Source organism: Papio anubis, chromosome 9, assembly GCF_008728515.1.
Source record: "Papio anubis isolate 15944 chromosome 9, Panubis1.0, whole genome shotgun sequence".
Lineage (NCBI taxonomy): Eukaryota > Metazoa > Chordata > Mammalia > Primates > Cercopithecidae > Papio > Papio anubis.
Genome location: NC_044984.1, coordinates 113,737,359 through 113,763,585, shown reverse-complemented (window position 1 = coordinate 113,763,585; position 26,227 = coordinate 113,737,359). Strand labels below are relative to the sequence as shown.

The following is a 26,227-nucleotide window of genomic DNA, read 5'->3' as shown; positions in this document are numbered from 1 at the left end:
TAATGGCTTGTTCAACAATCCCAACAGGAAGAGATTTAAAATTAAATATGGAAATCCTGGATGAACAGCTGCATTTGCACAGCCTCCGCTTATAAACATCCTGACTCCTTCCGCCCCATATCATGTTTGCTCCAGCTGTCCCTAAAACATGGACCTCCAAGTTTCGGAATATGGGATATCTGGTGAACACACTGAATCTGTTGCTGAGCTCTGCCTGTAGCTGGGGTCAGGGAGACATTAATGAGATCATGATCATATTGTAAAATAGTTGCAGCCACTCAGGGAACATGAATGATGTAATACATGCAGCCACCATTTACCAAGCGCTTACCGTGTGTCAGGCATTGTTCCAAGTGCTTTGCATGTATTAGCTTATTTAATCCTCATCACAGCCTTGGGAGAGAGAGTACTTTGCAATCTCCACTTTGGAGATCAGAGAAATTAGGCAGCTTTTTCATTGCTGTGTCTCAGTGTGGTACACCTCTAAAGGGCAGTCCTAGCTTCAGAGCTGCCCTTGGGATTGGCCAAGGTCTCTTTGTGGCTCCATCACAGTTCACCTTCTCCTTCTGCCCCACTCTGCATCCCCACTCCCTCACAGGTGTCGATCCTGAGACTACTTCCCGGTAAACCCCTGCACACAAACTTGCATCTCAGATGCTGTTTCTCTGGGAATCCATCCTACAACACATACTAAATGTCAATGGATTTTATATACAGATTTTATTTTTTATTTTAAGTTCTGGGATACATGTGCAGAATGTGCAGGTTTGTTACATAGGTATACACGTGCCATGGTGGTTTGCTGCACCTATCAACCCATCATGCCATCTAGGTTTTCAGTCCTGCATGCATTAGGTATTGTCCTAATGTTCTCCATCCCCCGGCCCCCACCTCCCGACAGGCCCTGGTGTGTGATGTTCCCCTACCTGTGTCCATGTGTTCTCATTGTTCAACTCCCACTTACGAGTGAGAACATGTGGTGTTTGGTTTTCTGTTTCTGTGTGAGTTTGCAGAGAATGATGGCTTCCAGCTTCATCCATGTTCCTCTAGTTATTTTTCCCTCACTGGGAGAATCATCCAAGGTGTCTAGTTGGCTATATGGCCAGAAATGGAAGTCATGCCTTAATGACTAGGAAGTGCTGGACTACCTATATTTAAGTAGGTTTCTTTACTATTGGACTTTACTGAGCTTGACTGTGCACAATATCACTGTGCACTAAGAATCTCTGGAATGGGGGTGCAGTTCACAACATTTCTTAAACTTCTGTGACTACAGAACACTTTTCTTCATGGTGCATTTTGTAGGATGGGTGCCCTGCTCAGTATACACTGGGAAACTTTGCGCAAGATGACCTGTTTGCTTATGGAGGTAAACTCTAGTTGGTCTCTTTAAATAATTTGCTCTCTCTGTTCATGACTTGGGAGAACAGAGGTCAGCATTGTTGCAATGATATTGAAAATGATAGAAGAGGGATAATTGCCATTCGCTGTGAGCATTTTGTCTCCTGACATTTCCTTTCTGACTGTAGCTGATCTGGACTCTCCCATTGGTAAATTAAGGATGTAAATGAATCAAATTCTGATCTGGGTACCCCCTTCTCCCCTGCACATCTAGGGGAGTTACATATAATGTGGAGTCCACTTTGGATAACAGTCTTTCTCTCTCTCTCTCTCACATGTATGTGCATGCATGTGCACACACACACACAAGTTTGATCAACAGAATAAATTCACCTAAAGACCCATGTACCTAAGAGTTTCCTAGGGCAATGCAGGGACTGAGCTAACTCTTTTTTTTTTCTTTTTTTGCCCAGAAGAGGGATGTATATACTGTTTGTACTCTACAGAGTAAGATCTCATCCTGCATCTTCAATGATGAGGAGTATGTATTCTCATGGTCCAGGACCATGGAAGAGCAGAAGATGCCAGAGTGATGTCCTCTAGTTAATTAAAGATAGGTGGGGCTACTGGGCTCTGAATTCCTTGGCCTCATCTCTGTTCTCCAGGTATTGTAGGATCTAAGAAAGGGAAGCAGAACGGGGGTTTTTATGTACATCATCTCATTCTGTCCTTATTCATACACAAAAATCCCTGTAGGAAGGCACAGTCCCATCCCAAGAGGAGAAATTGAGGCTCAGAGAGGTGAAATGACCAGCCCAAAGTCACCCAGCTGACAGGAGTCTGGTTGGGTCTCTCTGTCTGCATAGCTCATGTTTTTTGTTGCCACCCATGAATATTTTCAGATACTTTCAAGACAGCTAGCATAAAAAGACAGTGACTTCCTTTTATTGGTCTAGTCATATATTCCTCATCCATATTGTTCTCAAAAGTCCCAACAGCAGTGTGGAATAGATCTCGTGATCTCTCTCTCCCATACCATAGATAAAGTAACTGAGCTCTAGAGAAGTGAATTCATTTGTGTACAGCCACCCAGCTAATAACTGGTAGAGTTAGGATTTGAACCCACAGCTGACTCCAATGCCAGAAGACTTCTGACTATGCTCTGTGAGCCTGCAAAGCCTTGCTATAAAACTGAGCACATTGCTTGCCATCTGGAAAAGAATTTTGGAATACAAAGTTTTGTGCAAAGCCCTGTGTAACAAAAGGTTCAGAAGTTCACCATATTTTTGATGGTTAAATTTGAAAGCATGGTCCTCTAGTTAAATTCTCTTTTATTGGGGTCTTCCATGGCAGACTTTGACACAAGGAAAGGGGAAAAAAAAGCTATTTACCCTCAGGAGAGAATAGTGTAAGAAAAGCAGAGAAAAAAAACACCTCACCCTAAAACTATGGTTAACTACAGGTGTCAAAGATACATAAAGATACCAGAAACAGAGAAAAATGGGTAGGGCCTCTGGGTCACATCCAAGATGATAAAACTGCAATTAACTTGAGACAGGTCCCTCCAACCCATAGCAGCAACGTACCCGTGGGCTGTGCAGTTGTGTTGACCAGTTCTGGGCTAAGAACATGAGGTCAAGTGTTTGTCCTTATGGGACAAACTAGTGACTTGTTAATGGCCACTTGCTGTCTGCAGGGTGTGAGGGAGATGTGACTCACGGGGACTAAGGTCTTCTTTGAGTGATTCACAAGATACATTTCAGAAACCTTAACTATGCCTGCATTCAAGGTATTGAACAACATATAAATCCATGATCTTAAATAATCCTGGGGCTTTGAGGCAAGGTCTCAAGTCTGGGGGAGGGAATGGTGGGAAGAACCAGGGTTGAACTTCTAAACGAAGTTCTGGGTTACTGGCTATGGGTGTGGGGATCCTGAGTGTTGAACGATGAGATGCAGAAGTGACTGAGAGCAGTCAGTAAATGCCTGAGATCAACAATAATTTTTCCAACTACTTAAATTCACTTAAAGGGAGCCTCATTCATAAAGGGATTTGGGTGCGGTCTGTTCCTCCTGCTGGTCCCTCATACCCCAACCCTCAATTTGAGTTAATAAGATGCCATTATATATATATATATATATCTCAAAGTTTTCTTTTGAGATTTCTAATTTAGAGATGACAAACAAATTAAATCCCATGTAACCATTCTGCTCCATGGTGGTAGCTGCCTGGAATGCTAGGCTGAGAAGGTTTTTAGAAAATCTGGGTTCGAATAAAAGAGTGCTGTGATCCATTAGTGATGTCTGCCCTGGGCACAGAAGAGAGAAGTGGGGATACATGTGCTACCTAACTGTCATCGAACTTGCATTGTTTCAATGCAATTATTAGTTTTATCCCTTCTTATTTCTAAGAAAGGAGAAGCTCGCCCTACCTGCCAGCCAAGACACAAACCATATCTCGAAGTGACCATCATTAACACTATGAAACACCATTAATGCAAAAAGAAGCCCAAGAAATAGGGGTGGTGGGATGACAAAAGTGCCACATGTCCTCTTGATTTCTCTGCATTTTATGAATAAGGAAATCATTTTTATTGGGCTCTTTGGTTGGCAAACTAGCCTACTGGAGAGGTGATTATTTTAAGAGTACTTATTGGGGTCATAAGGGATATGAAAGGTCTCATGGAAATCCAAGATCAGAAATTCACAGAGAGAAGAACTGGAGATTTTCTATAGAAGATAGCTTCAGGGACCTGAGTAATGCAGTTAAAAGTATTGACATCACTTAAGGGGATTTGCTTGCTTCTCTTTGCTTGCTGTGTTCTCTAATTTCCTAGTTGGCTTCTTCTCCATCTTTTCTCAGTTTAAAGCATCTGATCACCTATAGTCATTATTCCCTGGAACCTCTGGCTCCAAACAGCTCACCATGGCCCCTCTGGCCTCCCTTTCTCTTAGTGTTTCAACCTCTGTGCCCACTGCTGTCTGCTTAAATGACATGTTTTCCACTTTACATTCCGAAGAGTGAGACTCTGATTTGTACAGATTATCTAATGATGCTAGCTCATGTCTCCAAGGCCAGTGCAGAATTAGCTATGATTGTGGTAGTCTGAAAAAATGGCCCCAAATCTCCACCATTTGTAGTGTGACTTTGCAGCTGTTTCCATTGAGAAGTAGAATCTATTTTTCCACCTTTAACTTGCTCTGGATTTGTGACTTGCTTTGGCCATAAGAATATGGCAAAAGTGATGTTTTGCCAGTTCCTAACTTAAAGCTCAAGAGGTCTCACATACTTTCATTCTTTCTTAGGACCACAAGTCCTGGCTGACCTACTTGAGAGCAAGATACTATGTTGTTCTGCCCAAGACTATCCTAGGCCTACCTAGAGCCAGCTGACTTCCAAACATATGAGAGAATCCAGCCAAGATCAGCAAAACCACCTCCCTGACCCTCAGCTAATTACAGGTGCACAAGGGAGCCCATCTGAGGCTGGAGAACCTCCCAGTGGAACCATAGCCTCACAATCACTAATAAATGCTCATTGTTTTAAGTTACTGAGTTTTGGGGGTAGTTTGTTATGCAGCAATAGCTGACCGATACAATGACTTTGAGTAGATCTCTGAACTTCTCTGAGTCTTAGTTTTCTCATTTGAGAAATTAATCAACAAAACTTTTCCTGCCTGCCTTGGGGAAGATTACAAGATGCTATGTAAATGCAAACTTCAGAATATTTATTTAGTGCCCACTCTATGCCAAGCACTGAGCTAGACCCTGGGATTTGCGGGACAGGTTAATTCTTTTGTAGGGCAACATTACTACCTCTTCCTTCCAGCCTAGACCAGTCATCAGTAAGTCAAAGTGGACACTCCTGTTTGAACGGCAGTGGAAAAGGGAGAAGTTATCAGGCTCACCTGGAAGGCCTAAAACAATGAGCTAGCTATCTTATCTCTTGATTTACCCACAAATTAATTTATAAGCCACTTTACTTATTCACTTTCCCTACTAAGTTTATAAGCCTTCCCCTTTATTTTAACCGATAAATTCTAGAGATGGACAAGATAATTAATTCATCCCATCAATAAACACTTTCTTGGAACCATGACAGTGGACATGACATGGTGCATACTGTGAGATCTCTCACATGCTAGCATGAGAGATGGAAACAGGTCACTGTAGAATGTGAATGCACAGTGCAGCCTTTTCCTTAGGCTCCCACATCCAATCCGTTAGCCAGTCTTGTGGCTCTACCTCCAAAGGAATCCTGAATCCATCCACTTCTCCCCAGTTCACTGCCGTTTCCCTGATTGAAGCCATTGTCATCTTTCACCATAGCCTCTATGCAGTGGATGGGATGCTCTTTTAAAAATCAGATTATATCCATCACTTGCTCAGAATGCTCCTATTGTTCTTGTGGCACTTACACTAAAACCCACACTTTTCATTGCAGCCTACAAGGCAGTGTGTGGGCCAGCCCTTAACCAGCTCTTCAATTTTATCTCTTGTCTCTCTTATCCTCTCTCACTCTGCTCTGGCCACCCAGCTCACCTCAGTTCTTCCAGCATTTTCAGCTTGTTCTGACTTTGGTACCCATTCATTTCTTGTTCTCTGAAATACACCACCTTTCACCGTGCTATGTCTTTATTGGGATGGTTCATTCTCATCATTCAGGTATTGGGCCCAGGGTTACCTTTATAAACAACTCTTCTCTGACAGCTGTAGCTAACGCATCAGCTTCTTCATCACCACTATTTATACATCACCTGGTTTTAGATCCCCACCTTCAAATTCTGCTTATTTACATGTTAATTTGATTGTCATTTTTACCTCGTTATAATGCAAGTCATCATCTCTTATTCATCAAAGACAAGAGTCTTGTCTGTTTTGTTCATCTCCAATATATACAGAAATGCCTGGTGTACACCTGGTGATACCTCATACTCAATAAATATTTGTTGGAAAAAAATGAATGAGCGCAGAGGGCTAAAGAGGTACCAAGAAGAAGTGCCTAACCCAATTAAAAAAAAAAAAGAATAGCTTCTTTCTCTCCTCCAAATTCCACCTTTGTTATTTCTGATTACTTTGCTTCAGCTGTCTACCAAACACAGCTGGAAAGCAAAGTCTCAGACCTCGCAAACACATGCATCACCTGGACCCTGCTGGGGGTAGGGGAGAGTGGATAATTCATCACTGTTTATATGCAATTGCCTGGACCTAACTAAATTTTGCCAAGAGTTAATCATGGCTTCATGTTCAACATTTCAGTTGTTTTCATTGCAGAGATGTTTATTTTCCTTAAAACATTCACAATGAAAAGCGCTGGCACCTTTGCAGGAAGGTATGTCATCGGGCTTCAAGAGTCAACCAAGAACTGGGCACATACAAAGAGGCCTTGATTGTCAACTTCCGCGAGAAATTCGGCAAGTTTGTGCATAGCGTGCTGCTTAGTGCCACTGAACATCTGATGGAACAGGCGAGGAGGAAAGCAGTTAGAATCTTATTCTTTTTAGCATCAGATTAAATTGGCCATGAAACCAGGGATAGTGCCATTGAATTACAAGAGGGCTAAAATATTAAATAAAAATCCAGGAGACAGTAAAGTAGCTTGGCTTAAGGTGGGCTAGTCTCTAACAGGAGGGGAAACAAAGTTAAGAAACAATGGATGGAAAAGTCAACATCATCTTTGTTAACAATTTGCCTCATTTAATACTGGGATATGGGGTCAGGGAGTTTGCACCACTTGGAGAGATGACTTCACTTTGAAAACATGGTGTTTCCTTCTGAAGGGGAATCCTGATTCCTTCCTTAATGTCCGTGGGATCCAGAAGTGTGGCCAGATGGAACATCTCATTGTCGTTTCTTTCTTGCTTGCTTGTGGCTTTTCTGTCTGGCCTTTTCCCCATTCTCCTTTGTGTCCAGCAGTAGGACAGGCTAAGCGTGTCCAAGGAGAGTGTTAAATCTCAGCTTTAACATTTAATGTGTCTGTTGGGAGTGACAGACTGAGCTGGCCAACTGAAGAGTGGCACAACAACTGCTGCCTGTATCACCTTTTATTAATAATGAATCCCCTCTATTCTACTGGGTTAGTGGGAGTTGGAACCTTTGTCATTCTTGGGGCAAGTACCCAGTGGTGTGCTGGTGAATGTTTAACAATTGGCTCTCTGTCGGGGGAAGTGAGCCCTGATTTGTAGTGCTTGTTGATTTCCACAGTGCAAATATTGTCAACATGGTGCAAATATTCCCACAAGTTGCTTTCGACCTACCAAAGTGGTGACGTCAGTGAACACAGAGCTGGGAAGAGATTGGTGGTAGCACTCCTTATATACTCTTTCCACCACATAGATACTACAACCATTGATAGCCTCTAGAGCATAGCTATTAGCAAACTGTATAAAACAATTAGGAAGGGATGAGTTCTAAGTATTTATTACCTGTGGCTTTAATAGAATGTATTTAATTGTATTTAATTGCAAATTCATATCATTAATTTCTAATAATAGCTGTGTTTAACAACTGGTTTGCAATTATAGATATACATTTATATAATTAATCTTTAACAATAGCTGTGTTTAATAATTGGTTCAATAATTTTCCACTGAAAATTTAGCATTGGGCTCTAGTTACAAGCTGGCACACCACTACTTTGTCGCCCTTCTTAGGCTGAGTTAAGTCTGGGTCAAGGCATCTACTGGCATCTATCTCATCAACAGCCATTTGTCTACAGTGTACAGATTCTTGTGGAGACCCTCATTCCTCAGGCTCTAGATATTCTGATATATCTTTGCAGCTGCGGCTCTTGGTTGGCCTCATCTACCTGGTGGCTGATAATATTCAGCTAGTAAGAACTAACATGGTCATAATGGTTGGGTATGGCCAGAGTCTGTTATGACTGATTGGTGCCCATGAAATTCTGTATTTGGAACCTCTCTTCTGATCCAGCGTCCCTGCTGCACTATTCTTTGTGAAGCCTGGAACATCCTCCGGGCAAAGCTGTGGAACAGAGTGCAATTCCCTTTTGGGAGGCTCATCCCCCGCCGTGCCATCTTCTTTCTCAGCTGCCTGCTACTGCTGCTGTCCCTACTCAGATATTTCTTGGCTTCTTGATCCTATGTGTCACCAGTCCCTGGGGCTCCAAGGTTCCCAAGGCATCAGTCTCAAAAGTCCTCTAACTTGGGTTCAAGCATTGTAGATGAAACTGTCATTGCAAAAGTGTAACAGACAATGAAAGACATCTGACTTAACCAACTCCATCTTGCTTCTAACCTCCAACCTGTCCTTGTTCATTCCTGGGCATAAGCTGAACTATGGAGGAACTTAGTTTATGGTTTAAAAACAAAGCGCCGGGCGCGGTGGCTCACACCTGTAATCCTAGCACTTTGGGAGGCCGAGGCGGGCGGATCATGAGGTCAGGAGATGGAGACCATTCTGGCTAACACGGTGAAACCCCATCTCTACTAAAAATACAAAAAAATTAGCTGGGCATGGTGGGAGGCACCTGTAGTCCCAGCTACTCAGGAGGCTGAGGCAGGAGAATGGCGTGAACCTGGGAGGCAGAGGTTGCAGTGAGCCAAGATTGTGCCACTGCACTCCAGCCTGGGCGAGAGAGCGAGACTCCGTCTCAAAAAAGACGATAACGGCCGTGTCTCAAAACAAACCTCCTCTTTGCCTGGAGACTAGATTGCCTTTGCAGGACTAACAAATTAGCCACAAGACTAGAAATTATGGTTTAGGAGTCATGCAGCTGGAGGCTACAAGATTCTGACCTTCCCTCAACTGCTTCTAAGATCAGCGCTTGAGATATTTTGCAGACCCTGTACTTGATGGATCAGCTGGTACCACCCAGATGGATAAACTGGCTCATCTAATCTTGTGGTCCCCACCCAAGAACTGACTTAGCACAAGAGGATAGCTTCAATTCCCTATGATTTCATCTCTGACCCTACCAATCAGCACTCCCGACTCACTGGCCTTCCCCCATCCTCCAGATTATCCTTAAAAACTCTGACCCCCAAATGCTCAGGGAGACTGATTTGAGTAATAATAAAACTTTGGTCTCCCACACAGCTGGCTCTGTGTGAATTACTCTTTCTCTATTGCAATTCCCCTGTCTTGATAAATTAGCTCTGTCTAGGCAGCAGGCAAGGTGAACCCACTGGGCAATTACAAATTCAGATAAGGTGAATCCCCTGGGCAGTTACGCAGAGGCCAGTATGTCTGAAACTAACAGAGGATCTTTGTGGCTCTCAGCCCTAAATTTGGAGATCCAAGTTCAAATCCTGCCTCTGAGCTCAGCTCTGCAAGGGAATCTGAGACTAGGCCCTGCTGGCCTCTTTGAGCTGGATCATTCTCTGCAGGAACATTCCAGCATTGACTCTTATGTATTAGTCTGTTGGAGCTGCCCTCACAGAATACCACACCCTGAGCGGCTTAAACAACAGACATTTATTTTCTCACAGTTCTAGAGGCTGGAAGCTGAAGGTGCAGGTGCCAGCAGGGTTGGTTTCTCCTGAGGCCTCTCTCCTAGGCTTGCAGCTGGCTGCCTTCCTGCTGTGTCCTCATGTGACCTTTTCTCTGTGTGCTCATGCCTGATGTCACTTCCTCTTTCACAAGGACACCAATCACATTGGATTAAGTAAGGTCCCACCCTTTGACTTCCTTTAGCCTTACTTGTTTCTTTAATGGTCATATCTCCAAAAAAATTACATTGGGGCTTAGGGCTTCAACATATTAATTTGTGTGTGTGTGTGTGTGTGTGTGTGTGTGTGGTGGGGGGCAGGGGCACAATTTAGTCCATAACAATTATTGGGTACTTGAAATGTGACTGGTCCAAATTGACATGTGTTCTAAGTATGAAATACATCCCAGATTTTTCATCATTCATTATTTTTCATCCCTTTATCACTTTTCATCATGTGTTAGAAAACATAACGAAAAGCATCTCCTCAATACGTTTTAATACTGATTACATGTCAAATGATAGTATTTTGGAGGTATTGAGTTAACAATATTATTAGAATTACTTTCACCTGTTTCTATTTACTTTTTCTAGTGTGGCTACTCAGAAGCTTAAAATTACACCCAAGACTCAAATTATGTTTCACTAGACAGTGTCTAGAGACCCTCAGATAGCCGACACAGCTACCCCCCGCAGTCAGTGGGAAGATGGCCCTCTGGGACCCTCTCTTCACCTCTCCCCTAGGTCCTTTAACTCCTTTCCCTTCCCCCGCCTTCCAGGAGTCCTCTTGGGCTCAGTCATCAGTTCCGTCAAGGTGTGCTGCTGGATGGGGCAGGGTGGAGATTCCGGTAGCGGTGAAGAAGGGTGGCTTTCAGAAGATGGAGGTGAAGGGAGAGGGTATCTCACTCTGCCTCTCACTGCATCTGGCTCAGAGTGGGAGATGTCTAAGATAAACAGAACTTCCCCACTGCCTAGATTACCCCTCTCAGCACACATCTTATGTGTTTTGTGCTAAAAGAGTCTTCATCTCTTACTCTGTCTTGAGTTGCTTTACCAAAAGTTTCATTTTAGGACCCTATCTTGGGATGTTCCAGGTCTCAGGGAAGCATTAAGGGAAAGGAAAGAAAACTTCCATCTCACCACACAGAGATGATCAAAACATGGTCCTGGGCCTCAATCATCAGGGAGGGAAGGAATGGGGAGTGAGGAAAGATAGGAACAGCCTTGTATTCAAGGCCATATGAGGGGCACTTTATCTGCTTTATTTCCCTTGGTTCTTCTAACAACCTCCTATTATTCTCATTTTACAGATAGGGAAAGAGAGGCCCAGAGAGTTCAAATAACTTCCCCAGCATCGCAGCCAGCAGGTAGCAGGACCAGAATTTGAGAATGACTCTGACTTCATGGTATCATCATGTAGGTCTGGAGTGAAAAGGGAAGGTTTTCGGGAGCTTGGGGAACTTTCTTGAGTTGGATTCAGGTCCAGGAAGAAAAGCAGAGGGAATTCTAGGCAGGTGGCTAGAGGCTGGCATGGCATGGGTACTCCCTGGGAAGTCCAACCAACAAAGTGATCCTGCCCTCTGCTCCTCCCAGGGTTACCCTCCTGTAAGTCTTCTGCTCAGTGTTCAGGATTGGGGGATACTGGGACTGGGCAAGGACTTGTAGGCAACACCCCACAGCCTGCTCGTGCCTGTTGGGTTGTCTATGGATCATTCCCTGCTGGGCTCACTCACCGGCTTCGTATAAGGTCCTTTTTGAGGTTTATTATTTCCTTGTCCATATACTTGATGCTCTTCATTGGCTTGTCTGGGACCTGATGAGAAGACAAGGGGTGAAAGTAAAAGGAGTGTTAGTACAACGGTTCCAAATGGAGACAGGCACAGGAGGCTCATGGGTTTATCGGAGATGTATGGCTAGGTTTAAGGGGTCTTGGGCAGCACAGAGTCTACCTTGACACCAAAGAGGGGCCTGCTGTGTGACAAAGTGGACATGGTAAGGGCTTTGGAGACAGGTGGACCTAGCGCTGACCCTGGTTCTGTCTGGTGACCAGCTGTGTGACCTTGAACAAATTACTTAACCTCTCTGAAGAATTTGGGCTTCAATTTCTTCAGTAGAATGGGGAAATAACTCCTATTGTGTTTTGAGGATTAAAGTAATTGCTAAATTCCTCACTGATAGCAAGCATTAGATAAATGGAAGCTACTACTATTAGCATTACACTTTAAAGCAAACAATTAGGCATTAAAAATAATTATTATTGGTGGTGTTGCATCTGATTTGGAGAGCTGAATCTTGTCAATGTAAAGATGCAAATGTACTCCCCCTCTCTTCCTGCCCTCATAGCAGAGGTTTATGAATGAATTATCCAGATAATTGCTTGCAGGTTTTTTCTTTCTCCCTATTAATTTGCCTTGACTATACCCAGGGGAAACCTCACATTACTCAGAAGTCGATACATGCTCAATATAAAGAAGAGAGATAAATTAACTATATTATACTATTATTATTATTATTATTATTTTTTAGAGACAGGATCACACTGTCACTGAGGCTAGAGTGCAGCTCACTGCAGCCTCGAGCTCCTTGGCCCAAGTGATCCTCTTGCTTCAGTCTCCCAAGTAAGACTAGGATTACAGGTTCAAGCTATCATACTTGGCAAATTATATTTTAGTGAAAAAGTCATTTTTCTTAACCCACAGTTTGGAGAAACAATAATCAGAATATTACCTGGATTATCTTGTCTTGAAATTTTCCTGCATCTTAGGATTTTTTTTACATAAAAAAATACTAAGAAATTATGGGAAAATAGACGTTCTCAGATAAAGCTGGTAAATACTTTGTGCTGATATTTCAGAAGGGCTAGTCATCAATGCATACCAGATGCTTTAGAAATGAGCATGTCCTTAGATCCAACAATTCTGCTGTCAAGAATCCTAAGGAAATATCCTTTCATGGGTATAGAGGTTCATCAACAAAATTGTTCACCAGCATGCTGCTTGTAATAGCAAACTATTGGAAAACAACTTTACATCTCACAATAGAAGACAGGTTAAATAATTATGGTGCATCTACACAATGGAATACGATGCAGCAATTAAGTATAATGGCAACATAATGTAAGTATGTTTATTGATATATAAAGATGTTTGATTTATTTGAGCCAAAAGACATGTTACAAAGTAATATTTATAGCATGATTCTATTTTGGTTTTTGAAAAATGATCTATGTGGATATACACATATTGAAGATATGAAATGACATAGCTCCAAAATGCAGTGATTTTCTCTGGGGATGAGATTATGGCAGGTTTTATTTCTTTTTCTTAGCTGATGTGCATTTCCTATAACTTTGCAATAAATATTAATTAATTACATAATGAGAGAGAAAAGATTTAAAAAGTAAATGGCAAAGTGAAATTTGACAAAGACTGGTTGGTAGTACTGTACTGAGAGTGTTTTTTGAAGGCAGGGTGAGAACAGGGTGGCTGCTCACTAACAGAAATCCCAATATCTATGTGTGGGAGGAGGCAAAGTGTTTTCTCTGCAGCCACCATCAGTGAAATTGGGCTATGGTGCCTACTGCTGTGGGGTTTTGAAGTGTAAAGTGAAAGTTGAGAAGCATAGTTGTTTCAAAGTTGAATGACGTTTGTGGAAGAGTTGGGTGGGAGACAGAGTGGGAGATGAAGTGGAGGAAGGAACTACTTCTGGCCTGCTTGATTCCATTTTTCTCCTGGGTTGGCCAATACATGTTCCCATGTAAGGCAGCACAGATGAAGGGTGAAGAGTCTATGGCAATTCCACAGAATATTTGTAACTGTAGCTATTACTTGCCCACTTGAGAAAGTGGGGCCAGGCACGGTGGCTCATGCCTGTAATCCTAGGATTTTGGGAGGCTGAGGCGGGAGGATGGCTTGAACTCAGGAATTTGAGGCCAGACTAGGCAACATGACAAAACCCTGTCTCTACAAAAAATACAAAAAAATTAGCTAAGCATGTGGTGGTGCATGCCTGTAATCCCAGCTGCTCAGGAAGCTGAGGTAGGAGGATTGCTTGGGCCCAGGAGGTCAAAGTTACTGTGACCGGAGATAGGAGATAGCGCCACTGCAGTCCAGCCTGGGTGATGGAGCAAGACCCAGTCACACACACACACACACACACACACACAAAGGAAAATATAAAGGATGCAAAACAAAATAAAACATCTGAATAACCTTGAATCAGGTCAACTGGATAGGAAACAATGAAATCATTTACAACCTTTGTCTCTTTGGTTAATATTAGTAATGAATTACAGGTACTATATCTTGCTCATCTCAGTATACCAGGTGGCCTCAACCCTTGGCTGGAAATTGATGGTAGACCTATCAGTGTTCATCTTGAGGAGTGGGTGAAGCGGGTGGAGAGACCACCCTCTAACGAGGCATGTAAGGAACTCCAGGAGTACTTTCCCAAGCTTTTGCATAATGAACATTCGTTTGTCTCACACATCCAACATCTGTTCACTCTCCTTGTTGATACCAGTTAGTTCCCTGGTTAGGCCCTTTGCCTTTCCTTCACTCGGCACTTGCATCTTGGGAGATGCTCATGGTACCAGCAGTAGGGGAGGCCCTGAATGACTGAAGCCAAACAGCACAAACCATCCCTTGTCAACCTGTTGGTTTACAGGTGGTCATGTGACCCAGTTTGGGCAAATGAGATGCAAGCATTTTCTAGGGGCTTCTGGGAAGCACAGGCAGAGATGTTCTCTTTCCTCACTGACTAGAAATAGGGAAGCAGATAGCCCCTGGGAGTTGCTCACAGCCATTTTGTGCCCATGAGGGTAGCCAGCCTTGGGCAAAGATGATGTGGAAGAAAAGCAGAGAAGAGAGTCAGAGAAAAACTCATCCCATGGTGCCTTGTTGAAATGATCAAGCTTCATTGGAATCTTGACTTTCCATGAACATTTCCTTTATTATTTATAACAGCTTAAATTAGGTTTTCTGTTACCTGCAGCCACAGAATTCTATCTGAAATGCGTCCCTCTCTTAGGAGTAGCAAAACAGCTAAAAGACTGAGACTTCTTTTAACTGATTATTCTTCCTTTCCCAACACTGCTTTTGAGGTATCAAGATCAGATGACCCCAATTCTGGTATATTTTACAATGAAAGCAATGAGATTGGCCATGTTGAGATCAAATATTTGAAAATGAGGTTGCCTGTCTTTCTAATCCCACTTATTCTGGAGAACCTCATTATATATTTCCCGCAGGCCCAAAGTAACTTTCCAAAAAGATGCATGAACTAAGCATATTTATAAATGAAGGAAAAATAAGCACATCAGAAATTTTCCTGCCAGATAATTTGAAAACACATGATTGAAACCCTGTTTTATGCCACGGTCATGTCTTTACCACTCTCCTAAACATCTTAAATTTCACCTTCTTCATGAAACAACTATGATAATGTCCAACATTCAAGCATTTGTTTTTCAAATGTCACCTAATGATAGTTGCCTGGGCACCAGGAATTCACATCATTGTGTAAGAGTGGATTTGTATCGACTGGGATTGGTACTGAATTGTGTCCTCAACTTGACGCCGACTTTAGCAGCATGAGATGCACACCCCCGCAAGCCTCACAACTATGTCAGCATTTCAATGGATTCTCAGGAAACCATTTTTGTCAAAGTATAATTTTATAATTATAAATGTAAGTTTACGATTATAACTTTATAATTATAGTTTTGTTTAATTAAAATTATAATAAGCCAGCAGAAATAACTAGTTCTTAGGACATTTACAAATATCATTTGATATTAAATGAAAAATAATAAGTTAAATTAAAAGTTAATAAGTTAATAAGTTAAATAAACAAGTTAAATAGTAGATTTAAAAGTTTATAAAACATTCAAAAATCACTCTCTCTACAACCTTTCTAGAGGGCAATTTAGACATACATGTGACAAGCTTTAGAAATACATATCCTCTTGCCCCAGCCAAGGAAATTATGTCTCCAGGATGAAAAGATTTATCCCTGAGGATATTTATCACAGCAGTGTGAATAATAGTGAAAAATACCTAAATGTCCCACAATAGCCATTGTGGGGATAAGTCATGGTCTATCCAGACAGTGGTATGTGAATGCATTTGAGTCTTGGTGCTTCCACTTAGTGCTGCTATGGCTGTTTATTTACTAATGTGGAAAGGTGGTAATGGAATGTAATTTCAGATGAAAATGCATGCTACAAAATATAAAGATAGTCGATCATAGAGAAGCTCTAAGATTTATACTTATAGGATCTATAGAAATTTCCAGAAATGTATGTGATCTAATACAAATTAGGTTTTAAAATATTGACATATGACAAGGCATGTATGTACTAATATAACAAGCTGGAAGTAAATGCAATAAATTGTTTATAGAGATGTTATCTCAGGGCATTTGAATTATAGGCAATTAAACAATAATTTTTTGTTTTGGTTATCTTTTTTCCTATTTTTTCTACAATTCACGTAGATTAATTTTAATAAAATAATTGCATTTTTCATGTTTGTAAAGCAGTTTTGACTAATTCTGTCAAGGCAGGCAAAGTAGAAATGTTTAATGCCAACTTAGATTGAGTCATCTAAGAGTCTGGAATGATGTAAGCTAATAGTTTATTTTAACATACTGGATCAGGCAGGGTCTAGGCAGGAAATCAGAACTCATGACAGGTAGTTCAACAGAGGGAAGTTAATACAGGGGAGCAGTTACAAAGGTGTTGGAAGAACTCAAAAGTCACATAGGGAATGGTGAGGCAAGCTAGAGATTAGCGAAAGGAAACCTCTACCATCTCCAGGGCTGGAGGAATTAAGGGAAAAGGTGGCCTTCAGAAGCCCTGGAATAGGGCCACTTGGCATAAGCAAGACTGATGGAGGAGATGTAGTTTTAGCTAGAGGTGCCACCATAAGCCGAATGAGAGAAGGGATGAAATGCCCTGGCTTCTGCTTAACTCTCACCCTTCAGTTCCTGATGGTGCTTCCTATTGGCTGAACCTACTTGGAAGCCAGCTGCAAGGGCACCTGGGAAATGTAGTTTGCAAGGATCAGCCCCCTGTGGGAGCAGGAAATGGAAATGAGAGTGAAAGCAAGTGATTATGGGTACAACTTATGCAAATGCCTTGGCCCCAGGCCACTTTGGGACTATAAAGCAGGTCCTCCTTCCCTTAATTTAATCAAGGATCCCTTTACAGATGATAACTTTGGATACTCCTTTTGATCTTAACCCTGAGGTTCCCAGAGTTTTCTGTGGCTAAAATGCATATCCAGAATTGTGGTCATGCCCCTCACCCCCCAAAAAAACATTAAAAATCACGATTCCAGGGTATTCAGAACCCTCCTACTTCTCCAAATTTCTTCAGATCTTTGTAGATCACCTCCCCTCCCATCAAAACTTACCTGCTCTACCTCCCACATTGTTAGATCTTTATACTCCTTACTGACACTCATTCATGTATCTCCCTACCCAGGTAACGTATTTGTAATACAATCTCACATTTAATATTTTAATCTTGTTTTGACACTAATTAACATTGTATTATGTTGTGTTGGTGCAAAAGTAATTGCAAGTTTTGCCATTGAAATTCACTGGCTGTTGAATGAATGCCAAAAATTCATTTGCCATTGAATGGCAAAAACCGTAATTACTTTTGCACCAACCTAATAGACAATCAGGAAAAGTTAAAAAATTAGGAGAAAATAAAAAACAAGCAAAACCGCATCACTATCTGACACAGTTTGGATCTGTGTCTCCACCCAAATCTCATGTTGAAATGTAATTCCTAATGCTGGACGTGGGCCCTTGTAGGAGGTGATTGGATCATGGGGGTGGTTTCTCATGGTTTAACACCATGCCCCTTTGGTGCTATCCTTTCAATAGTGATTTCTTGTGAGATCTGGTTGTTTAAAAGTTTGTGGCACCTCTCCCATCTCTCTGTTGGTCCTGCTGCTGCCATGTAAGATGCCTGCTCATGCTTTGCCTTCTGCCATGAGTAAAAGCTCCTGAGGCCTTCCCAGGACCAGATGCCAGCATCATGCTTTCTGCACAGCCTGTGAAACTGTGAGCCAATTAAACCTCTTTTCTGTATAAATTACCCAGTCTCAGGTATTTCTTTAGAGCAGTGTGAGAATGGACTAATACACCGTCTCTGCAGCTATCCTTTGTTTTGTGCTCCGTGATGACTCCAAGCCTGGTTGATTGTGATTTTCTGTCTTTGCTTCCCTTGGATGTGTCATCGGCTTCAGAGCTTTCAGTTTTTCCATTGCTCTGCAGAGTACAGGTGATGACTCCATTCTTTGTTTCCTAGAAAACAAAGTCAAGTCTGCCCTGCCCACCTTTCCTACAGCATGTGTGAACAGCATCCTTTCTCTTATCGACCCAATGAGTTTTTGAGAGCAGCATCGTGAGAAATACCGTGTGATGTCCTGTGATGTACCAGGTTAAAAGGTGGTAATTGGGGGTAGGGGCCTGGGAGGGGTGGAGCACGCACGGACTCACAGTGGACTCTTAGATGGGGATGGTTTTCTTGGCAGGTGTGCTCACATTTAATATTCATGCGCTGGGGATGTTTAAATAGTAACGTCCGGAAGTGATGTGGTTTAACCTGAAAGCTGAGAAGTGAAGTGTGGCAGGAATGGATGGAAAGACGTTTGCTGTCAGAAAGACCTAGGTTTGAGTCCTGGCCCTGTCACTCAGGAGTTCAGTGACCTTGAATGAGGTACCATTACTCCCCAATCTCAATTTCCCCATCTGTGAAATGGAACTAATGCCAATCCTACCAGAACTAATGCCAATCCCCGTCTGTGAAATGGAACTAATGCCAATCTCCTATGTGCTCTGCACTGTCCCAAGTGTGTTCTTATATGAAATAGATGAGTCCATTGAGTCCTTGCCATATTACTATTCCCATTCTATAGGACAGCAAGAGGAGGCTTAAAAAGGTGAAACTGACTTGCTATTAAGTGACAAAGCCTGGATTTGAACTCATGTTCAAGTGACACTGAAGCCTGTGTTCTTATTCACTACTCCATTCTGCATCCTCATCCCCCCCCCCCCTGTCCTATTTTGCACAGTGGGAACTACCTGAAGGGTAACAGTTGCTAGCTATTGATTTACAGATACTGCCTCCAAATTCTTCCACTGAATTTTGTTAGATTTCATCATAAAGAATTTAATATGGCAGAAAATCAGAATGATTTGTTGAAGGTCACGGCCGGAAAGCCAATTTTCTAAATATCTGTTGTTCTCTGCGTTTTATGAAAGAATGTTCTGAACTCATCTTTGTTATTCCTTAAAATATGATCTACTTCCTAGAATCAGATTAAGATGGAAATGAATTCCTGTTAAATGTGCCCGAGTTGATACAGACATCAGGGAAACAGCTGGGATGCTCCGTCGAGGGGTTGGGGGGAAGGGAGACTGAAAAGACAGCACTGAGAAGCAAGCACACTGATTAACACATTTCAGACTCATTGCGGAGAAGCTGTAAAGAACAGAGTAGGCGGGATCATGGCAGGAGTACACACGTGAACCCGAAGACCTGAGCTTGCACACGGATGTTTAAGTTTTTGGTGGTTTTAAAATTTTTATTTTTTGTTTTTGTGGGTACATAATAGGTGCATATATTTATGGGGTACATGAGATGTTTTGATACAGGGCTGCAATGTGAAATAAGCACATCATGGAGAATGGGGTATCCATCCCCTCAAGCAGTTATCCTGTGAGTTATAAACAATCCAATTACATTCTTAGTTATTTAAAAATGTAAGTTATTATTGACTATAGTCAACCTGTTGTGCTATCAAATAGTAAGTCTTGTTCATTCTTTCTATTTTTTTTGTACCCATTAACCATTCCCGTCTTCTGCCCCGCTTCCCCCACTATCCTTCCCAGCCTCTGGTAACCATCCTTCTACTCTCTATGTCCATTAGTTCAATTGTTTTGATTTTTAGATCCCACAAATAAGTGAGAACATGTGATGTTTGTCTTTCTGTGCCTGGCTTGTTTCACTTAACACACTTAACATAATGATCTCCAGTTCCATCCATGTTGTGGCAAATAACTGGATCTCATTCTTTTTCTGTGGCTGAATAATACTCCATTTTGGTGGTTTTATGGTGATGATGGGCAGTTCCTTTTGGGGAGAGTGAGGTTTTTTTGTCATAAGAATATAAGATGTGTACTTACCTACGTAGAGATACCCAGAATTAGTGACCTCATCCACACACACATCCTTCAAACTGAAATAGGAAATATACTAGAGAATTATTTAATAGCTCTCCTTGTTGAAGACAGGTTGCACCTTTTTTATGATATTTTGATTCAACCTCTTTCCCCCCCATCTTCTTATGGACCCGGGAGAAAAGAAGTTAGGGGTCTGTGGATTGGCAGGGAGAGGTGGTGGAAGAAGGGACTGTCATCTGGGGAGACGAGCAAGTCCTCTACTGAGAACTAAGGGGAGACAAAGCAGCAGGAGTCCTCTGGGAAGAAGAGGAGAAGGAACAACAGTCCCTGGGAAGGAAGCTTCTGATACTCAGTGCCTGGTCCAGGGCCTGGCTCTGCATTCTTTCTGTCGTTGCTGAATGAATGAGAAGATGAAAGCATCACTGTGTCAAGGTTTAACCCCACAGGTTAATGAGTTGTTACAAAGGAAACGAGATACCCATATAACGGTGAGGTCTGGCGGACACCACTTTAACCATCACGGCTATGCTTAGCGTCACCATTGACAGGACAAAGTCTTATCAGGCGCACCTGAAGTGATGCACTGGGAAGGGCACAGCATCGCCTACGTGGTTACGTCACCTACAAACATGTCCTGCCCCAGAGGTCCAATCTGAATTTAATCACGAGAAAGCAAAAGTGAAGGAAAAATAAAAAGTGAAGGTCATTTTACAAAATAGGTGACCTGAACTCTTAAAAGATGTCAATGTGGCCGGGCGCAGTGGCTCACGCCTGTAATCCCAGCACTTTGGGAGGCCGAGGTGGGCGGATCACGAGGTCAGGAGATCGAGACCATCCTGGCTAACACGGTGAAACCCCGTCTCTACTAAAAATGCAAAAAATTAGCCGGGCGAGGCGGCGGGCGCCTGTAGTCCCAGCTACTCGGGAGGCTGAGGCAGGAGAATGGCGTGAACCTGGGAGGCGGAGCTTGCAGTGAGCCGAGATCGCGCCACTGCACTCCAGCCTGGGCGACTAAGCGAGACTCTGTCTCAAAAAAAAAAAAAAAAAAAAAAAAAAAGATGTCAATGTCTGTGTCCACTGAGGCCTCTGGGAAGCAGACACGGAGAGAGGAATACAAAATGCTCACTGGGGGTAAGCCCTTGAAAGAGAAAAGGAGGAGGAAGTGGGATTTGGCAGGGGAGCCCTAGACCATATGCAGATCTGACAGAGTCCAGCCAATGCAACAGGGAGCTCCAGAGCAAAGATTGCTTGACTGAGTCCAAGCACAAGGCAGAAATGGCCAGTGCCCATGGATGGGGAATTTCTGGGGAAGATTCTGACTTCTGCTGCATGAAAGCGCTGTGGATGCTGGCAGTGTCAACAGCTGGAGACTCTCAGCTACCTGTGCCTCCTGCTGGCAAATTCTTTCTTAGAGAGAAATCCAAGGGATACACCTCTTTGTCTTCTAACAATGTCATAAAAGAGGAAGAAGGCAGAGGATCTGTTTCTTTAGGACACCAAGCGAACACAACAACTAAATGCAATGCATGGTCCCTTGATTGAATGCTGGGCTGGAGACAAAGGTATAAAGGGCATGACTGGGATAACTAGGGACATTTGCACATGAACTTTATGTTGATAATAGCATTGGGGTTCATGCCTGTAATCCCAGCACATTGGGAGGTTGAGGTGGGTGGATCACCTGAGGTCAGGAGTTGGAGACCAGCCTGGCCAACATGGTGAAATCCCATTTCTACTAAAAATACAAAAATTAGCTGGGCATGGTGGCATGCACCTGTAGTCCCAGCCACTTAGGAGGCTGAGGCAGCAGAATCACTTGAACCCAGGAGGCAGAGGCTACAGTGAACCGAGATCGGGCCACTGCACTCCAGCCTGGGGAATAGAATGAAAGCCCATCTCAAAAAAATAAAAAATAAAAAATAAAAAATAATTTAAAAATTTAAAAAAAAGAAAAGAAAAAAGAAGAGAGAAAAGGAAAAGAAAAAGATAATAGCATTGGATTAATGTGAGATTTCTGTGTTAACTGTATTGTGACTATGAAGGAGAATGTCCTTAGGTAATACATGCTGAACTGTTTATGTGTGAAGTGTCTGCAACTGACTTTCAAAGGGCTCAGCTTAAAAAATTGTAACTATACACATGTATTTTATATATATAGTACATATATACACACATGTATGCATATATACATACATATGAAAAATACGGCAGCATGTTAAAAACATGGCAAAAAGATAACATTGTGAATTTAAGTTAAGGGTATTTGACTGCCTGTTGTACTACTTTTGCAAACTTTCTGTAGGTTGGAAATCTTCGACAATCTTTTACAAGTTGGGGAAAGACCGTGAAGTGGCTGAAACCCCAGTTTCAGGTTTTCCTTTGCTGCAGTTAATTTGCTTGGGTCTTCTGTAAATGTCAGTGAAGCAGGACTGCCTCATGAAAGCTGTGCTTTGGGAATAAAGGAAGGGTTTGGGCTTCTTGCTGACATTCAGGGTGGGAGCTTGGATGAAACTGGGAAATAAAGGTAGGACCCATGGCCCTGAGGCTGGAGAAATTGTGGCCCAGCAGAGCATACAAGTCACCACCTGTCATATAGTTTTTTGGTTGATTTGGTTGTTTTGGCTAAGTGTTGAGGCCTCGGCTACATCAGTCAGTCCCTTTTCTTGAGGAGTTAATTAAGGTCACACCCTAACCACTTCCTGTATTAGGCTCTCTGGGGCCACTGTGCACCTGCTCAGGACCAGGTACTAGTTAAATAACTAGGGGGACAGAGCCTGATTGTATCTAATAGAGCAGAAGTAACTCCATAAAAGGAAATTGGGTGCTCCAGGAAGGAGGATTGCATGCCTGTCAGCCAAAAGCCAATAAAAGAGATAAAGCAAGAGAAAAAGGAAAAATGGGGGTAGGAAGAAGAATCTTGCTGATGTATTCCAAAAAGCAAAGATAAACTGTTTCCTCCTCCAGGCAGCATCCCAGGCTGGTTAACAAGATCTCTCTTCCTCAGGACGACTGAAGTTTGGGACCAAATCACTATTCTTCATGGGGGATTTTCTTGTATGTCATACAGTGTAGCATCTCTCCTGCAAGTTACAACGATCAACATGTCTCCAGACATTGCCAAGTGTCCTCTGGGAAGCAGAATCACCCTCAATTGAGAACACTACTGAGTTAAACTTTGATGAGATGAGGGGTGGGAATCTCTCTTTTTTTTTTTTTGAGACAGAGTTTTACTCTTGTTGCCCAGGCTGGAGTGCAATGGCGCGATCTTGGCTCACTGCAACCTCTGCCTCCAGGTTTAAGCAATTCTCCTGCCTCAGCCTCCCAAGAAGCTGGGATTACAAGCATGTGCCACCATGCTTGACTAATTTTGTATTTTGTGTCTAGATGGGGTTTCACCATGTTGGTCAGGCTGGTCTCAAACTCCTGACCTCAGGTGATCTGCCCATCTTGGCCTCCCAAAGTACTGGGATTACAGACATGAGCCGCATCGCCCGGCCGGGAATCTCTTTATAGAGACTCCATTCTAAATCCTGGCCCAACCCTTGATTTGTGGGGAAATTTTTGAAAAAACTCAGGGCAACTGAAAGAAAAAAAAAACCAGCAAAATCAACATTCTATTTAATGCCATGCAATTTATCTGTTCTTCAGTCCTGCTTCAGGCTGGAACCCTCTTCCCACCTATAGAGTTGTTTTGAAGTAAAAAAAATCTATTGAGCTGTGTGCGGAAAGTTGTAATCAGCAGGGGTTTTTTTCCCCTTCCTAAAGATTCCGATTTTTCTGTGTAAGTTCTATTTGTTCTTTGTGTAGGGGCCTCAGTAATAAAGAACTTCATTTTCTATCCTCGATGGCCATTTTGAATGTAGCTGGATATTCCTCACTGGAGTGTGTTTGTGGATGAGACCTCCCTGTTTGTCCCACAGCAGACACTGTCTTATTCTTATTCTTATTTGAGACAAGTCTCCTCTTGTTTCCCAGGCTGGAGTGCAATGGCCCGATCTCGGCTCACCGTAACCTCCACCTCCTGGGTTCAAGCAATTCTGCCTCAGCCTCCCAAGTAGCTGGGATTACAGGCATGCAACACCTCGCGCAGCTAATTTGTATTTTTAGTAGAGATGGGGTTTCTCCATGTTGGTCAGGCTGGTCTCGGACTCCTGACCTCAGGTGATCCACCCGTCTCAGCCTCCTAGAATGCTGGGATTATAGGCGTGAGCCACCACACCTGGCCAACACTGTCTTATTGAATCCTCACACCAACCCTATGAGGAATCTTTATTCCTGTTTTCCTGAAAAGGAAACCCAGTATCTGAGAGGTTAAGTCAATTTTTCAAGGTCACAGAGATAGGAAGTAGGGGAGCTCAGCACCCTCCAATCCTTGATACCCTCCCCTACCCTTATCTAATCCAGGGATCAGCGAACTACAGCCTGCGGCTGGCTTTTGTATAGCACAGTTTTACTGGGCACAGTCACACCCATGTGCTTATTATTGTCTGTGAATGTTTTCCTGTTATAACAGCGAGTTTAGTAGTTATTTCAGAGGATGCACAGACTGCATAGCCTAGAATGTTTACTATCTGGCCCTTTCCAGAAAAAGTTTACTAAGCCCTGAGCTAATTTACCAAGTCATTGACTTTGCTTCCTAGAGAGCTCTCCAATCTGTCTTCCCTCTGTTGTCTTCCCACCAGTATCATTCCCATGCTGCTGCAAGCCACCCGGACAACAGACAAGCCTCCGATGACCTCTCTCCTCCGTTCTTCTTTTCCTTGTCCGTTGTCCACATAGCCGACCCTTCCAAAATGCACACCCAATCCCCTGACTCCATTGCCTAAAATGTTCCTTATTGTTTTTAGACTAAAGTCCAAAATCCTTGTTGGGAACTACACAGCTGTGTGATCTAGCTCCTGCCTTCAGTGTGATCTTGTGTTGTTCCCCTGTGCTGATCTTTATGGTCTAGCCAATGAGCCTCCCTTAAGTGTCTTGCTCATTCTGACCACAGGGTCTTTGCACCCGCTGCTCTCTCTTCCTGGGTTGCTTTTGTGCTATCCTTTCACTTTCAATTTCTTAGCTGTGGCTTACCCTTTAACTCTTTGCTGGGATGCATTCCTTGGTCTCTCTAAGCCTGGCAGGCCGTCATATAAGGATGCACAGGTTGGACACTGCACATCTCTGGAGAGATATACTATTTGCATTTTAGTCTATGTGAATGGAATCTCTCTTTAATCAGTGAGTGAAAAAAAGGTGTGTCTAAGTCACCCAAATTGAAAAATTATTGAAGAATTGCTACACATCAGCACTGTGCTAAGCATTTTGCATTATCAATCTCATTTACTTCTTCCAACAAACAAATGAGATGGTTATTAAAAAATAACTGTCCTTTTTACAGAAGGAGAAATGGAAGGATAGATGAAGTTGTTCGAGGTTACACAATTGGTCAGTGGTCAGAACCAGGATGAGAACCCTGGTCTTCCTGCATTTAAAACTAGGTTTCAGGCCAGGTGTGGTGGCTCATGCCTGTAATCCCAGCACTTTGGGAGGCCGAGGCGGGTGGATCTCCTGAGGTCAGGAGTTAGAGACTGGCTTGGCCAACACAGTGAAATCTCGTCTGTTCCAAAAGGAAAAAAAATTAGCTGGATGTGGTGGTGCGTGCCTGTAATCCCAGCTACTTGGGAGGCTGAGGGAGGAGAATCACTTGAACCCAGGAGGCAGGGGTTGCAGTTAGCCAAGATTGCACCACTGCACGCCAGCCTGGGTGACAGAGTGAGGCACCATCAAAAAAAAAGCAAACCAGAGTGATAGTGCAGGGTTAGGAGGGGGCCTGGGAGAAGAGGTGAAGGGGGGGAACTGACATCCAGAAAAGAACCCACAAGCTGCTAAAGGACTGTATTATTGTTTTTTCCTGTGTGAGGTACAATGTAACCTTCTCCCTCTCTTCTATGAACCCTTCAATAAAATTCCCGTTATGGGCCAGGCACGGTGGCTCACGCCTGTAATCCCAGCACTTTGGGAGGCCGAGGCGGGCGGATCACGAGATCAGGAGATCGAGACCATCCTGGCTAACACGGTGAATCCCCGTCTCTACTAAATATATATATATATATATATAAAATTAGCTGGGCGAGGTGGCGGGCGCCTGTAGTCCCAGCTACTGGGGAGGCTGAGGCAGGAGAATGGCATGAACCCAGGAGGCGGAGCTTGCAGTGAGCCGAGATCGCGCCACTGCACTCCAGCCTGGGCAACAGA

General features: G+C 43.0%; 1 protein-coding gene and 1 long non-coding RNA gene across 6 annotated transcripts in view; one reads left to right on the top strand and one right to left on the bottom strand.

Annotated features, from left to right (window-relative positions):
* CCDC60 (coiled-coil domain containing 60) overlaps positions 1-26,227 on the bottom strand; it is a 204,438-nt gene that overhangs the window by 105,004 nt on the left and 73,207 nt on the right. For all 4 annotated transcript variants that reach the window (XM_031650807.1, XM_021923016.2, XM_021923015.2 and 1 more), the window contains exon 2: positions 11,524-11,603. In XM_031650807.1, coding sequence (XP_031506667.1) covers positions 11,524-11,603 — 80 coding nt within the window. The remainder of the gene's footprint in view (positions 1-11,523; positions 11,604-26,227) is intronic.
* Positions 1-26,227, top strand: part of LOC103876111 — a 242,446-nt gene that overhangs the window by 164,701 nt on the left and 51,518 nt on the right. The gene's annotated exons all lie outside the window — the stretch shown is intronic.